Raw genomic sequence first — 17,289 nt, 5'->3', positions numbered from 1 at the left:
AACGGAGCTTCACAAAAATGACGTTTGTGGAAATACATATGCTGTTTTTTAAATGTTGCTTTAAAAAGTTAGAAAAGGCTAAACCGTGGGCTCCCTACCCGGTAGGAGAGGTCAGGACACAGTCTGGCGTTGCAGCGGAGCCACTTGTCGGTGCCGTCATCGCACTTCTCGATTATGTAGCCGGTGATCATGCTGCCGCCGTTGCTGGTGGGCGTCTCCCAGGTCAATGTGACCGCTGTCTTGATTTGGTCGCTGAAGTTCAGGTTCAGAGGCGGGCTCGGCCTCTCTGAGGTCACAACACACAAGGTCCAATTAAATCAGATGGTCGGATGTGTATTTTTCTTTTTACAGGAATGAACAAACATTCAAACCGCTGCTTTTCACTTACCAATGGGATCCATGATCTTGACGGGTGAGGTGGCGGCGCTGGGCCTGCCGATGCCGGCCTTGTTCTCGGCCCGGACTCTAAAGATGTACTCCTTGTTCTCCACTACATCGTTCAGCACGGCTGAGCGGTCGTTGGCGCCGCAGACCATGGCCGCCTCCCATTTCACGGAGGTCCTGTCGCGGAGCTCAATCACATAGGCTGTGATCTCAGAGCCGCCGTCAAATTTGGGAGGCTCCCAGGTGACGGTGGCACCGAACCTGTTCACCACGCCGAGGGCGACGTTCTCCGGAGCATCTGGAACATCTGATGGTGAAAAACAAACATGTGAAGGATTTAATCAGAGTGTGGACACAGGATTTGAATGTTGGTGGGGAGCTTTGGCCGTTTCTTACCAAACTTGTTCTTGGCCTGGACAGCGTCCTCAGTGGCGACGATGGGTCCGCTGCCGACACGGTTTCGGGCACAGACTCTGAACAGGTACATGGAGTCCTTCTGGAGGCCGCTGACACAGTACTCTGGAGTGTCAGCACGATCCGTAGCCAGCGACCAGGTCTTACGCTTCACATCGCGTCTCTCCACCACATAGGCAACGATCTTGCTTCCGCCGTCGCTCTCCGGCTCTTCCCAGGCCAAACTCACCTCACCATCGGCTGTGTCTACCACTCTCAGGTTCTTGACGGGTCCGGGAACATCTGGAAAACCCCCCCAGGACATTTAAAAACTCTTCTGATGTCCACAGACATACCTCAGGTTTAGAATCTAGTAGTTATCTAATCACCCGTCATTTAATCGCAAGACTTACCAATCACGTCCAGGTTGATGAACGCCTCTCCCTGACCATGCTTGTTCTTGATCACCACCTTGTACCGGCCCTTGTCCTCCTTGCTGGGGCTCTTTAGACGGTACTCGGTCCTGTCGACGGAGGTGTCGATGTTCTGGACGGGCAGACTGACCCCCTCGAAGAACCACTCGCCGTCTGCGCGAGGGTAGGCGTCATAGGGCACACTCATAACGAAGGGCTTACCTGCATCTGTTACCAGATTCTGGTCGGTGGTTTTGATCTTTGGAATAGCTGCAGAGGAGATGAAAGGATTCAGAATTATTTATTCATTTATACCTTCAGCTTCTGACCAGTTTGTAACCCTGGAGAAACCCTACGGTCAGTCTGTAAGTCTGTTTGTGTATCTTCTCTGTTTTTACTTTTTTGTGAAGCCAGTTTCTCCAAACTTCTTCGCCTACTTCTACATCAGTTCAGGATTTTTTACATTTCCCCAAATCTTTTCCAACTACCCCTCAGGAAACCGGACTTTCCTTCTGAACAATTCAATGTCCAAGGACTGTACGGCCGTTATTGGAGGCTGGTGGTTTCAAAACAGGTTTTTCTTTTTTCTTTTTGTTGAAGGGAATCTATGGGAGGGTTTGATGAGTGACTGCCATTTGTCACTATCCTACAGCACCTCCAACCTTCACTTCACAGTAACCCTAACCCAGTGACGGCTTCGAACACAACGAGCGGCTGGAATATTTGGTAAACAGGATCATTCAACTTTAATGCTGATTCGTTTTTAGTTATGAATCGTCCCATTCGACATTGTTGGTTACTTGGCGATATCGTGAGCAGCAGCTTCAGAATCAAGTCTTCTTTAGGTTTTTGCTGCACTTGAGTTCCAGCTTCGATCACGGGTTAAATCTGCATGACGAGTACCTCAGTGCTAACTCACCCGCCAGCTCCAGCTTGGCTCTGGCGTCCTTGTCTTTGGCCACGATCCTGTACTCGCCCTGGTCCCGAGGTCTGATCTCACAGACCTGCAGTCTGTGGACTTTCCCCTCACTAATCATCTGGTACTTGTCTCCCTGGACGAGGATCATGTTGTTCCTCATCCACTTCACCTCCACTCTGTCCTTGTTGAGTTCCACCTCGAACACGACGTCTGAGCCCGGAGGTTCGAACATGTCCTGAGGAGGTCTGACGATCTCCACCGGGGTCTCTGCAGGACAGAAACATCCACACGTGAGGACTCGATGTTCACCTCGTTGGTTTGTTAAAAAGAGGTTTTAGGAGTTTACCTTCAACGAAGAGCCTGGCTCTGCTCCTCCTCTCGTCCACACCACAGGCGTATTCACATTCATCATCAGGTCTGCACACCTTGACGATCAGTCTGCACGTCTTGCCTTCTCTTTCCATGTGATATCTGCAAAAACACAAGGGTTTAATGAAGCTCTTCGTTATAATGTACATCTCTTCTCAATCTTTTTGCTGTAGTCCTGACATCGTAATTTCTTTGTTTTGGAGTGATGGGTCAGCTTCTGTGTGGTCGGCCTCGTGGCTTCCATTGTTTTTGTTATGTTCTACCGACCTGTCATTCCCTTTTCATTTCCTTTTGTTGGTATTAACTTTGGTGTCACGTTTATTTAAAAATAGATGAAATAAAATAATTGCTTTTCTGCGACTCCTCGACTGTGTGGATGATGTTACTGAGCTGGAAGGGGCAACGAAATGAATAGTGTTTGTAATTCTCCATCTGTATCCTGAACTAGTGTTGCAGGTTTTAGAAACACAAGTGTCACCTCAAACTTTAATTAGCCACCAAAAAAATCACATTTATTTATTGAAGTATTTTATCTGCTATCAGTCAAAGTTTTTTTCTTTAATAATTTGACATGATATAATGGCTGTTTCTTTTCTCTGGATTTTTTCCGACCAAACCAGAGCTGGTGATCACCAGAACAGTGGAAACACTAACAAAGGTTTTCTTGAGGTTTCTTTGAGGTTCTGTCCACGTTGAATGAAGTGTGTTTTATGATGATCTGCAAGGTAAAAATTACAGTTTTTGTTTTGAGTCTGGTCCAGTCTGGGCTGTAACGAAATAGATGCTGGCGCTCTTGTGTGACATTTAGTGCCGGTGAAAGCCCCTTTAACATCCTTCCTTTGCCTTGATGTGTTGATGTATGTTTTATCACTATATTATATTATAACACAACTTCAAACCCCTGAAATGCCCTGAAACATGACCTCGGTGTGGGAGCTTGTGTAAACTCTGTGTTTGCAAATTCAGAATTAGACACATTTTTTTAATCTAACGAAGATGTCGGACTCTGATACCTCGGTCCTTCTCTGATCTCTCGTCCGTTCCTGTACCACTTCACCGCCGCCTTCTCCTTGCTCAGCTTGCAGGTGAACTCGGCGTCCTCAAACTCGGTGATGGTCTGATCTTTGAGCTGTGCCGTGAAGTCTGTCGGCGCCTCGCTGATGATCAGCTCGGCCGCGCACTTGTCGTCCCCGACCACGGCGGTGTACTCGCCCTCGTCGTCCATGATGCAGTCCTTGATGGTCAGGGTGTGTTTGAGGCCGTCGACTCTGTAGACGATGCGTTTGCTGAGCGTCACCTCCTGGCCGGCCTTCATCCACCTCACCGTCACCTCAGGACGGTTCACCTTACAAACGAAGCTGATGGTCTTCCTCTCCTGGGTCTCGATGTCCTCCATGGGATCCAGGAACTTCAGCTTCTCCTCTGTGGAGTTAGAACATAGTGAATAAATCATAAGGATGGATCATGAGACAGTGGGCCCCTGGGTACAGAAATATAAAAGTCCCCTCTCCCATGTGGGTCAGCTTGGCTCTCACTGACGGGGTGCTTCCTTTTATTTACCTGCCACTTTAGCGCTGGCGGTGCACTTGGCCTGCTCTCCTCTCTGATTGGTCAGGTTGATGGTGTAGCTGGCCTCGTCGGCCTTCTGGGCGTCTCTGATCCTCAGGGAGAAGACGTTGTCCCTCTGAGCCATCATGTACTTGCTGCTCTCAAATATAGTCTCCTCGTTCTTCAGCCACTTGGCCTTCGCTCCCTCTGCGTTCGCCTCGCAGTTGAACACGATCTCACTTCCCTCCTTCACCTCCGTGTCTTTAATCGGCGTGATGATCCTCAGTTTTTCTGAAATCACAGACAGACTTATTAAAACCAAACCTCCGTTCTGAAAGAACCAAACGAGACGTGGAAACAGGAAGAGAGGCTTACCAATCACGCACAGATCGGCTGCGGCTTTAACGCTGCCGATGTGGGCGACGTAGCCTCCCTCGTCCTTCAGCTGGCAGTTTTTCACAATAAGAGCTCTTCTCTTTCCTTCGCTGACGATGGTGTATTTGTCCCCGGCTTCGACTTCCTTGTCACCTCTGAACCATCTGACCTCGTAGGTTTCTTTGGAGACGGAGCAGGCGAACTCTGCCTTCTCGCCCTCCACCACCTCCTGGTTCTGAGGACGAGCGATGAACTCGGCTGCCAGTTCTGGACCGAAGAAGAAGAAGCGTTAAAGCTGTTATTTTGCTTTCTGCAGGTGCTTTGTTTTCTACATGGAGACAAACTGCGGAGACTTCATGTCTCACTAAAAGGTGCAACAATACATTTCAGCCAGCCTGTCAAATCCAACTACTCCTCTCCACTCCGGCCGAAAGAACCGAAACACAGAGACAAAACCGACTTAAGTTTGGAAAATCCTCTCTGAAAGTCAGATGTTCAGCTTGACTCAAATGTCTGTGCGTCTGTCCTAGCGAATGGTAAGCTTAGCTCCCTCACTGAAATTTATTTGAAGACTCTTCAGTGATCAGGATGTAAAGATTTATTTTCTTCTCACCGTTGAGTTTGAGTGTGGCGGACGTCCTGATGCTGGGACTCAACCTGCAGTTGTACTCTCCGGCGTCCTCCATCCTCAGGTCCTGGATGATCAGGATCCTCTTGCGTCCGTCCGTGATGTGCTCGTAGCGGCCGCCCTCCGGCAGCTCCTCGTCTCCTCGGTACCACGTGACCTCGGCGGCGGCCTTCGACACCTCGCAGATCATCTTCACGCTGTCCGTCTCCGTTCCCTCCACGTTGGACAGGTTCTTGGTGAACCTGGCCTCCTCCTCTGTGAAACACAACAGCAGCAGGGGTTAATGTGGGCAAATATGTCCTGGGCGTTGACTTTCAGGCATTCAACTTTAACTCTTTTCCAAAAAGCTCTTAAAGGGAGAGCTGCCATCTTGTCTTCTTCTCTGCAGTTTTCCTTTAACAGAACACACAATGAATGTTGTTCCTCACCAATGACGGTGAGCATGCCGGAGGTCTTGGAGGTTCTGGCGTCGCATTCGTACTCGGCCTCATCGTCGAACGCAGACTTGTGGACGATAAGGATCCTCTGGACGCCCTTAGCGATGATCTCGTACTTCTTTCCTTTCCTTATCTCACTGCCGTCCTTGAACCAACGAACCTGCAGCAGAACACCAGAGTCAGCGGTCGATCATCTCAAACCCTCCAGCTGTGAAACTTAAAGTAACTTTGACTGATCGACTGGTCTCACCTTGGCCGACTCGCGGGACACTGAACATTCAAACTTAGCAGATTCCTTCTCTTTGACCTCCACATCCTGCAGAGGCTTGGTGAACTCCACGTGAGGAGCTGTGGACACGAAACATTGAGTGTGAAGCATGGTGACTCTTCAAAATCAGAGTTATAAGATACTCAAGCTTTTATTTTATAAATCCTACAGCTGGATAAATTTATGGCTCATTCATTCTAGCAACATAAATCTAGAAACCATTAGAAATGATAAAACCTCTGGAAGAATCTGCTGCATGATTAAGACTTAATAATATTGATTCTGAGTTTATAAATCAGAACTGTGTTTAAAGAAAAATCTTAATGCCTCTGAATGTTTTTTTAGGTCTAACTTTTGAAGCAAATGCATCAGATTTTCTAAGAGTCACGATTCACTAATTCTTATGTTCCAGCTGAGAGGAGGAGAAGGGAGCGGTTAAATCAAAGGTTCGTCCTTACGTGTGACCTCCAGGAAACAGGAAGTCTTGAACTCTACGGCGTCACACGTGTATATCTTCACATCGTCTGGCGAGCAGTCGTGGATGACCAGCGCTCTCTTGCGGCCGTCGGCGATGATGTCGTACTTCTTGGTCTTTCTGATCTCCTGTCCTTCCCTGAACCATCGTACCTCTGCTTTCTCTCTGGAAACTTCACACTCGAGCGTGGCGGTGGCTTCTTCCTCCACCGTCTGGTCCTCCAGAGGCTTCGTGAACTCCACCGGCGGCTCTGAACGCAAAAGCACAGACGTCACGCACTGTGATCAGGTGTTAACCACAAACACACCGCCATCTCCTGTTCATGATCCTGCTGTGATGCCTTCGCTGTCCCTGGTGCGTTCGAGTGTCTCACCTCTGATGATGAGCTGAGCCTGGGTCTGGAAGTCTTTGGAGGTCAGCTTGACCTCGCCGGCCTCCGACAGCTTCACGTCTCTGACGGTCAGAGTGTGAATCCGACCCGCCACGCGCGTCTTCACCTGCAGAGACGGAAACAATCCTTCATTTCACCGTCCAGAGACCACGTCAGACGCTACGCCCTCTTTATCATGTCACGCTCGACTGAAAGTCTTTATCGTCTCATTAGGGGCTGCAGCTCGGGATCATTCTGATTATTCATTCATTCATTTATTAGATTCTCTAAAATCATTCCGTCTTTGGGTTTTTCTTTTACGAATGTCTGAAATGACTTTGATTAATCTTCTGTCAACTAATCAATTCATTTATTTAACTTTTCTTCTTAATTCGTCTTTCAAGATTAAAACCCACATTTTTCTCCAAAACACTTGAAACAGGTTTTTGTGTTCTCGCTGAACCAGAAGAGCGTTTCTTTCTAAATAATCAAAGAGAATTCTTTATAATAAGGGACACAACATGATGAACTAACTGCTCGTTAATGAATAACTAATGGTTAGTTAATGGAGAGCTCAGGAAGGACTCGATTATTGATGAATGGTGAATAAGAACTTCCCCTATAGCAGATGACGAGGAGTTAGAGCAGACTGGGAGATCCTATTAGCTAATTAATGATGATTATTAATGTAAAGAAAGAAGCTGATTGAGACAATGTGTTTTTAGGGCCTTTAAATTTTTGCAGGCGAATGCTAACATGCTAATGCTAACTGTGGAGGTGGTGGTGATGGTCTGTGTGTCGACGATAACAGCTCTGCTATCTCTGCTTATATTTAGCTGCAGCCCGGAGTCTGAGCACTGTAAAAAACACTGACATGTGATTCAAACTTCAACAGCTGTTCAGATTTTTATTAACAAGAGAAAACACATCACTTATCACTTATTAAAGGACACAACTGATTCTTGGGAAACAGGTGAAATAATTATTTTTACTTGTATGTAAAGTGTAAAAGTTAACAATACTTCATTATTAAGTTTACACTTTAAATGTTCTTCAGAAAGGTTGCCCCAACCAACACCGACTGTGGGATCAGTGTGCGCCGTCAGTCGGTGTTGGTTGGTGTCAGTTGGATGGAGTCTTTAGAGTTTGACATGTCCAATGACCAACAAACATTCTGAAAGTGTTCCCTTGACAACTAAGCCTAAACCTGCATTCAGAACATCAGCGCGCACGACTTTCTTTGTTGTCAGTGTAGGTTAGCGAGGTGTCCATTACTCGCTCCTCTCTCTCATTAACAGACCCATCTGTGAACAGCCTCTCCTCTTGGTGCATCTCAATCTGAACATGTGCTAAAAACTCACTGTCCTCCCCAGTAAAGCTGGACGCCCAGTGTCTGAACATCTACAGCTGCTTTTATCTCAAACAGTAAGCATCACTTTATGTCCGTGGTAACAAAACTATCTCTTTGTGAAACTTTAATGTTTCTTGCGACGGAATAATCACAGATGAAGTGTTTTCAGTTTATCAGGCCTGACAAAATGTTCTTGTAAGAAATAAAATTAGCCTGTTGCCTGTTTGGTGGCCTATGTTTAATATGTTTGTTAATATTTGGAAAACAGACTGTAGTCTTCAATTTACATGATTCACGGCTCGGTTAGGCAGTAAGTGTCTCTCTTGCAATTATCCTTATGACATTGTTTTTGCTCTGTGCTGACCAATCCAGTCCTTTTACAACTAGTTGAAATATGGAGTTTTGTAGTAGCCTATTGCATTTGCCAAACAGACAGATTATAGCTCAAGTAGTCCTTATTACCAGTTGAAATACAGCATATGCAGTTTTACACTTGCCAAAAATCTGATTCCACCTCAATACTTGTGGCTCAACGCTTCTCAAAATGAACTGATTTTAGTTATGGGTGTTAAATATGAGTTATGTCTGATTATAGCTCAGCGAGACCTTTCATCCTGTTGAAATACCTTTAAAGGGCCAATACACCCAGTAACAGGTAGTTTTCCTTGTCTTGTCAGTGTGAACTGACGGTCGGTTTTCTAAAACCAACTGCTGCCAACTTTGGAGTGTTGGTGTTAGTCGGCTCAGTCTGAGCAGTGTGCAGCTTAAGAGTTGCCGTCAGAGAAACAACAGATCAGCTCTCTCCTGATTCTGGAACAGAGCTTTAAAGTTTAAAATCCCACTTTAGGAACCAAAAACAAACTAAATGGCTTTGTTTTACAGTGTTTGAAAAAATAATCAGTTTTTGAACTGAAATATAAGAATTTAAAAACCAGAAGTTAATAACATCTTACTGATTTTCAGCCCCTGTGACTGTGAGTTCTTTTATTTATTTTCTTCCTGATTCATTTTAAGCTGTTTAACATGATAACAGTTTCTGTTATTACTCATTACATTCAATGAAAATGCACACACTGCAAAAACTGTCCATCTTAACCTCAGTTTGTTATTAAGTCCTAAAATCTCTTTTTTGAGGTTAAAAGGGTCATTTGAGTGACAGGATTTGAACCTTTTGCCAGCACAAACTAAATTAGAGTTTCTTTGTGTTTCTTAGAAACATCTTGTAGGTTTGAAGAAAACCTTTGTAGGAGTTTTTCCTGTGAGGTTTTGTAGAGACGCTGATGTGGTCCGACTCACCCGATCACTGGCGTCCATCTTCTGTCCTCCCAGGAACCACTCCACCACGATGCCTTCATACGACAGCTCGCACTCGAAGGTCGCCGTCTCTCCGGCCGTCACCGTCACGTCCTTCAGAGGACGCAGCAGCCCGATGGACCGAGCTGAAGAAGAGGAAGAAGACATGGTTAAACGGCCCAGCGTGCATCTGTCTGACCGCTGGACGTCCTGAGCTGCAGCAGAGTCGTGTTATCACAGAGAAGCCTCTCACTTCAGATAAAACGCCTAAAAAAAACTCAGGAGCTGATTGGCTGAAGAAAATTCTCTAAGTTGCATGACTCCAAAACGACAGAGAGGGAAATAATTACAGTCTTTCTCAGATGTGTGAAAGTTTTCAATAAGAAGCTTTGATTTACAGAAATGGACAAAAGCAACTTTAATCCATTTGGAAATCTCTGTAACAATTTAGATCCAGATTTTATTTATTTATCTTTAAACATTTTCCTTTAAAAATTCTCTCTTATAAATATAAAGGTTGGACCAGTTCATTCTTACTGGGTCAAAGTTATCAATATATAGTGAAAATCTTATTGTGATACTGATTGAAAACAGTATTTTCTGACCGAGCTGAAACTAACTGTTTCTCAATTTAAAGGACAGAGAGGAAAATTCAAACTGTGGCAGTTTTTCTGTATTTTGCAGTTCTGGGAACAACATGCAGAGCTTTGGCGTGTAAATAACCTTTCACTCGGAGCTGTGCGGTGGATTTGGCGTTGGCTGCTGAGAAGTCGACCCCTCCGGCCATGTCCATACGGACGTTATAGAGGATCAGCATGTGTCTGGTTCCTTCCTCCTTAATCTCGACATCCTGAAATAAAAAAAAGACATTTCATTTAAAGCTCCAACTCCTCAGTGGTGGAACAAGTAGCGAGATATTTTACTACTGAAATACTTTATTACGAGTAGTTAAAGTACATAAGTACATGGAGATTAAAATGCCCACCGTGAACAACAATGTGGTACTGCAAGTATAAAATACCAAGAAGTATGAGCAGCAAAATGTACTTAAAGTATCTAAAGTTAAAGTACTCACTATGCAAAACTGCACAGTTTTTTTTATGTATCAGAAATACAGTTTCATTCATTTTATCATCATATATTTGACATGTACTTGTATAACATGAAAAGTAACTACAGTTGTGAAATATTTGAAATGTAATGTAGTGGAACAATTAAGCAGCATGAAATGGAAATACTCAAGTGCAAGTGCCTGAAACCTGTGTGTAGGTTGAGCACTTGTAACTGTGCTGCTGTACAGAATGAAAGCAGACTCACGGCGGACTGATGCAGAGCTTCTCCCTTCAGCTTCCAGTTTCCGTGGACGTCCTCTTCTGAAATCTCCGTCTCAAACTTGGCGGTTTCTGTCTCTGTGACCTCGACGCTGTACAGTGGACGAACAACCTTGATGTCGCGCTCTGCAGGGGAGGAGGATCACGAGAAAAAAGAATACTCTATAACTTGCTGCTAGTGCCCCCTACAGGCCGACATGTTCACTACAGCAGCAACATGAAAAACCGTTCATCAGCCATGGAGCTATACATGGAAACTTTGAGGAGAATCACTTTGATTTGTCTTGGTTAAAACCTTACTCTAATCCTCTGATAACACTACAGCTACACTTTCTGCTGTAAAATATGGCATACATATGCTTTTACATTCCACATGAACAAAATCTAGATATCATAGAAAACTGCATCAGAACTCTCAATCAAACAACCAAAATTGCTTTATTTGAGCCTCAGTACAGTTTTACTTTTTGGATCCACTCATAGGCTGTCATGGAATTAATTTCCACCACTATCATATCCATGTAAGTACATTTCTGAAAAACTGGATGTCACATAACATCTTCCAACGAATCTGAGAAAGCTGGGATGCTGGTCATTGGCTCAGCTCGACACATTTATCAGTTTGAGTAGGTGTCAGGAACTCTTGTGTAATATTTTAGAGTCAAGAATTGTGTTGTTACTTTTAGGAACATTTGTTTGTTAATGCTGAGACCCTGGTCCACCATTGTTTCATCCGGAAGAGATTACTTTCTGCTCTAGAGAGGAACATCAGACATCAAGCGCAAGCACACCAAACGTGTTCATAGTTCTCCAATTTCTGTTATTGGCCAAATTATACTCACTCATAGGGTTCATTTCTACGCTATGCTGATGATACTCTGATTTATAAAGCAGATGATCACTACAATATTTGGACATTTGAGGCTGTGTTGTTACGTAACCTCCTGCACCTAAATCCTGAAAAAACACTAACAGTAGCTCTCAGAAAACATGTGTTATTTTTGACCCTCTTTTGTTCGGCACAATCACCATAAACTCTTTAGCTAAAAGTCAGTCAAATATGTCCATGTCAAAATTCCTTAAACTATTCAGCTTGCTGCTGCTAAAAGTTTAAAACTAGATAATGTGGCTTTGTGGAGTTTTCACTTATTGGAACAGAGGCTGTAAGTGTAGAGGTTGTTGTACATATTATACATTTTGGTCTAAATAAAAATAAACTTAACTTTACAGTCTTAGGACCAAGGAGTGAAATCCGCTGACTGTCACATTAAACCTGCAATTGAGCTTTTGTCTCCCCCTTCTGACAGTGAGCGTAATTACACAACTCTGTGGACTCGTGGGTAATTTACAAGTAAAAGTCATACAATGCAGCTTCAACTCCCACTACCCCTCACATATTTCTGCAGGCTTTACCTTCAATGTTGAGGTTGGCTTTAGTTTTGTCAGAGCCACAGTCGCAGGTGTATTCTCCGATGTTGGCCTTCTCCGCCTTCCTGACTGTCAGGATGCGCTTCTTGCCATCGGTGCTGATGGCGATGTTCTTGGAGGGAGTGATCTCCTTCCCGTCCTTGAACCATTTGACGTCGGCGACTGCTTTGCTCAGCTCACAAACGAGCTTCACCTCGTCCTTTTCCACAGCAGTGTAGTTCTGCAGCTTGGTGGTAAAGTACAGGTCGCCCTCTGCAAAGAAACAGGACGTTCTGATTTCAGAAACCAGGATTCATGTGTTTGGGAACTATCTTAAATAAACCTCACTTTGTAATTAATTGACAAATTTTCACTTCACTTTTCACTTCTGTTCTTCGCAAACATCCAGTCCTTAGCATCAAAACACTAAAATATCTGGACTAACATAACATTTCCATTTGTAGACCATAAACTATGTTTCTTGTCACTTTATCTTGTCTGTTGTTGTTGATGAATTTTGAGACAATTCATTAATGACCTTAAACTTTTTTAGCAGCCAATTATTCTTAGAAAATGACTGAACCTTTTATTTGAGATGGACGGAACAACATCCAAACATGTAACACTGACCAATGACGGTGAGCATGGCGGTCACAGTCTTGTCCATGGCCTCTACTTTAATCATGGACGTGTCATCGATGGTGACCTCTTTGAAAGCTAGCGTGTGGATCTTTCCCTGATCCGACATGTGGACCACCTTGCTGGGAAGCAGACGGACGTCGTTTTTGTACCAGACCACCGGGATCTTTTCATGCGAGAGCTCAACGCTGAACTCGGCTGTTTCGCGCTCTTTCACTGTCACGTCTTTAATCGGTTTGACAAACTCCAGGCGGATACCTGCCGCAGGAAAAACAGACAATTCAATTTAGCATGTTTGGGGAGCTTGTTATAAGGCCGGCTATAGTGACAACAAATCATGGAATAAGTTCAAGCTTTTAATAAAAGCCCGGGGTACCCTGGATGATGAGTTTGCCTGTCGTCCTCTTGTCCTCGGCCTCAAACATGTACTTTGCCTCGTCTTCATAGGCAGACGATCGGATCAACAGCACGTACATGTTTCCTTCATGGGTCATCTCGTACTTCTCGTCTCTCTGCAGCTCCTGCGAGCCTTTCAGCCAGCGGAAACTCTTCGGTGGTCTCGAAACCTCGACCTCGAACCTGGCCTCATCCTTCTCGTACACATGAACGTCACTCATCGACGTGAGGAAGTTCAGTGGAAGCTCTGAAGGAAAACAAAAAGAAAGGTTTTTACTTCGTACCAGTGAAGTCGGGCTTACAGATAATTCTGGGGCTGACACAGGTAAATATTCAAATACAGCAAAGAGTTCACAAGCCAACCAGGATGCAGAGTTCAGTTTCAGTCATTGCAGATGACAGATAGTGTCAATGCTGATCTGGGAAGCAGATACTGAGCCAGAAAGAAAAAGTTGGATTTATGATTTCCCTGAATTTTGCCTGTCAGGTTCAGATTCAAGGTTGTGAAGCTTGATGAGGTCAAAATGCAGCAAAGGAGTGAACACTGCCTGAGAAAACAACTTCAGAGGAAAGAAGGCTCATTTCATTTGAACTGGGCTTCTGGCTGTGATCTGAACTGGCTTACTGGTATTTTAAAAGAAAAGGATGATCGTTACTGATGATCTCGGACTGATTTGAACTCTTGTGATGCTTTATGAAGACTGTGCTGGACTGACAGTCTATCGGTTTACCTTTGACCTTCAGGTTAGCAGAACATTTGGCGTTGGCGGCGGCGTACGACACCTCGCCGGTCATGGCCACTTTACAGTTGTACAGGATCAGCGTGTGTTTGCCTCCCTCCTCGATGATGTCAACATCCTGTCAAATAATATTATGAACAGTCGTTAATAACTGAGAAGAGCTTTTGTTTGTTTCTATGGGGAGATCCATGGGACAGTGCTTACAGAGGAAGGATTGAGAACTTCTCCGTTCAGCTTCCACTGGCCGTGGACGTCGTCCGCAGAGATCTCCACCTCAAATCGAGCCGTCTCCCCATCGAACAGCTCCACGCCATAAATCGGCCGAACAACCTTGATGTCACGAGCTTGTGGGTTTAGAAATTTGGGGAAAAAACAGGTCAGAATCAAAATTTTCTCCATAAAATGGTCTCTATTCTTAGTCTCAAACTTGTTTTACACAAATTATGAAGAACTCTAATTAATGTGGACTCGTTTAGAGCATACTGATCTGTTTGTGTGTGGACAGGTCTGCAGATTAACAGTTTGACAGAATATAACTGACACGTTCATCACGTTTACCTTCAATGTTGATGACGGCCGACGTCTTGTCTGTTCCACAGTCACATACATATTTGCCTTTATTGCTCTGCTCCACCTTCTTCAGGATCAGAGACCTGCGAGTGCCCTCCGACTTCATGACCACCGTCTTGGAGGCGATGATCTCCTTCTCGCTGTGATACCAAACGACGGGGACGTCTTTACTTAGTTCACAGTCCAGAGTCACCTCGTCTTTCTCTGTGGCCGTGTAATCCTGCAGCTTCACCACGAAGACGGCGTCGCCCTCTGGAACAGAACCCAGAACGAGGGACCGTCAGTTGCAGGAAAACACATTGTTGCAAATGTTACAAAGACCAGAATCTTTAATTTTATCGCAGTTAAAGGACAATTCCTATTTTTCAACGTGGCTCTGATAGTTTCATTTTTAACACTATGAAGACGAGCTGAAACAGCAACTATTTGATAACGGATTCTTTCGCTGTCAAACATTTGCTGGTTCCAGCTTCTTAAATGTTTTTATGTCAGGAAAATGGCTGTATGTGTATTTACAATACTGATTTTGTACTTAAGCATTGAAATGAACTTTGAAAATAAGAGCCAAGTTGTAATAAAGCAGAATTATCCTTTAAACTTGGTCTGACCAAAGTTAAGAGTCAAACTATTAATAACAACAAAGAACCAGTCAAAAGCCAGAAATCGGCTTCATAAACTTTAGACGTTAACTTTATCAGTGATGCTGGTAAATGCATAAATAAAGGAAAAGGATGCACTTGTAATTAAATCAGTACATTACAATCACATTCTTAAAGAGATTACTGCCTGATTTCTGCTGTCTGCTTCATCGTGCAGCCCTAATCTAAAAGACAGAAAGAGGAAAGGGAAGTGTGTTGTTACCTATGACTGTCAGTTTTGCCATGGAGTAAATTCCTTTGGCTTCTGCCTTAACCTGGCAGGTATCATCTAGAGTCAACGTCCTCATTTCTAGAGAGTGTTTCTTTCCTTCCACATGTGTGATAACCGTTCGGCTCACGTGGAGTTTGACTTCGTTTCGGTACCAAACCACCGGCACGTTCTCGTGACTCAGCTCGAGCTCAAAGAGAGCCGTTTTACCTTCTTTCACCGTTTGGTCCTGAAGCTGCTGCACAAATTTGAGCCTCATGCCTGTAATATATCCGGTCAGTGCACACAAACAGGGAGGGGGGGGTTTGTTGCCATCTGACACTTTAAAGCCACAAACATCGAATGACAACAGAGAGGAAACATGAAGCGTGAGCTTTCTGTCTGCCACTTACCTTCCACGGTCAGCTGAGCGCTACATTTCTGGCCCAACACTTCGATGGTGTACTGAGCCTCATCGTCAAACTCACAGCTGTTTATGATCAGCATGTGTTTTTTTCCATCATCAATTATTTCATATTTAGGGCTCGGGGTGACGATCTCCGCCCCCCTGAACCACATGACCTTTGACACCTCCTTGGTGATGGTGCATTCAAACTTAGCCTGTTTCTTTTCAGGCACAGAAACATCCTTCACCGGGTCAACAAAGCCCATTTCGATTTCTGGGAGGTGCGAATAATTCAGCAGTTATTCACAAAAAGCATGAACACAGACGAGACTTTCCTTACCGTGACCCTTGCGAAACCAGAGGCCCACAAATGCAGCAGCTCCCAACAGACAACACAAAACAAAGTAGGTTCTGTGCGTGACAGATGTGTACCTTTGACGGTGAGCATGGCGCTGGTGACGGCGTTCAGAGCCTGATAGGACACTTCACCGGCCTGATCCAGCTGCACCTGTTTCAGCGTGAGGAAACGTTTCCGGCCTTCAGCTTTAATGTCGCAGGTCTGAAAAAACAAAGACCAAACACATCCTTCAGTTTTAGCTCCAAAAAGAAACAAAACTCTTTGAGACATATCAGCATGTTTCTCTACAAAATTGAACACAACAGACTCATGTTAGTGTTGGATTTAGTCTTTCCCTTAAGTAGCTGTCTTTTTTCAGAACATTTCCAACTTTCTTTTAAACTTTACACGCTTTTCTTTGAGGTACAGTATCGCCTCTGTGTAGGTCCACATTTCTTGGCTGCTTTTTAAAAATCTTACCGGAGATCTCATCAGCACCTGGCCCCTCAGCTTCCATTCACCGGCTACATCATCCTCAGATATTTCAGTGTCAAAGTTGGCTTCCTCCTTCTCCACCACCTCCACACTGGAAAGAGGCTTCAGGATCTCAGCCTCGCGCTCTGAAGCAACATGGAGAGGGAGTTAACAGGAAATAGTGCACATCCTACCCTCTTCTCTGACTCAGATAATAATAATAATAATAATCCTTATTTGTAGAGCACTTTTCAAAAACAAGTTACAAAGTGCTTTAACAAGTGTAAAGAATAATACAAAAAAAGATAAGAGCATGAAAATTTAATATAAAATTAGTAAAATACAATTAAATAAAAGGGATAAAATAAAGTCAAATAAGCTCTCCTATAAAAGTATGTTTTAAGAAGGGACAGAAGAGTTCACTGAGTCAGCCGACCTCCTCGGGCAGGCTGTTCCAGAGCCTCGGGGCCCTGACAGCAAACGCTCTGTCCCCTTTAGTTTTCAGTCGAGACTCTGGAACAGACAACAGACCTCTGCCCGAGGATCTCAAGGTACGTGCTGGTGCGTGTGAGACTAAAAGGTCAGAAATATAACAAGGCGAGAGGCCATGAAGAGCTTTAAAAGTGATCAATAGAATTTTAAAGTCAATTCTAAAACATACTGGGAGCCAGTGTAATGAAGCTAAAATAGGAGTAATGTGGTCATATTTCTTTGTTCTGGTTAAAAGCCTGGCAGCTGAGTTCTGGACAGTCTGGAGTCGATCAATAGATTTTTGGGTTAAACAGGTGAAAAGGCTGTTGCAATAATCCAGGCGTGATGAGATGAAGGCGTGTAAAATGGTCTCGGTGTCCTTAAAAGTTAACATAGATCGAATTTTAGCTATATTTCTAAGTTGATAAAAACATGATTGAACAAGCTTT

At 44.3% G+C, this 17,289-nt stretch overlaps 1 protein-coding gene across 1 annotated transcript in view; it reads right to left on the bottom strand.

The window, feature by feature from the left end:
- Positions 1-17,289, bottom strand: part of ttn.1 (titin, tandem duplicate 1) — a 188,819-nt gene that overhangs the window by 94,898 nt on the left and 76,632 nt on the right. The window contains 27 exon segments of the mRNA XM_046054416.1: positions 99-286; positions 389-691; positions 781-1,080; positions 1,191-1,460; positions 2,110-2,376; positions 2,456-2,580; positions 3,492-3,900; positions 4,039-4,317; positions 4,402-4,668; positions 5,015-5,284; positions 5,458-5,626; positions 5,717-5,814; positions 6,193-6,459; positions 6,583-6,706; positions 9,227-9,369; positions 9,947-10,073; positions 10,541-10,680; positions 11,968-12,234; positions 12,592-12,858; positions 12,977-13,243; positions 13,728-13,854; positions 13,941-14,080; positions 14,295-14,558; positions 15,168-15,434; positions 15,566-15,832; positions 15,991-16,117; positions 16,376-16,515. Of these exon segments, the coding sequence (XP_045910372.1) occupies positions 99-286; positions 389-691; positions 781-1,080; positions 1,191-1,460; positions 2,110-2,376; positions 2,456-2,580; positions 3,492-3,900; positions 4,039-4,317; positions 4,402-4,668; positions 5,015-5,284; positions 5,458-5,626; positions 5,717-5,814; positions 6,193-6,459; positions 6,583-6,706; positions 9,227-9,369; positions 9,947-10,073; positions 10,541-10,680; positions 11,968-12,234; positions 12,592-12,858; positions 12,977-13,243; positions 13,728-13,854; positions 13,941-14,080; positions 14,295-14,558; positions 15,168-15,434; positions 15,566-15,832; positions 15,991-16,117; positions 16,376-16,515 (5,879 nt within the window).

This window comes from Micropterus dolomieu, linkage group LG07, assembly GCF_021292245.1.
Source record: "Micropterus dolomieu isolate WLL.071019.BEF.003 ecotype Adirondacks linkage group LG07, ASM2129224v1, whole genome shotgun sequence".
Lineage (NCBI taxonomy): Eukaryota > Metazoa > Chordata > Actinopteri > Centrarchiformes > Centrarchidae > Micropterus > Micropterus dolomieu.
Note: the sequence above shows the minus strand (reverse complement) of the source record. Positions and strands in the feature narration are given on the sequence as shown.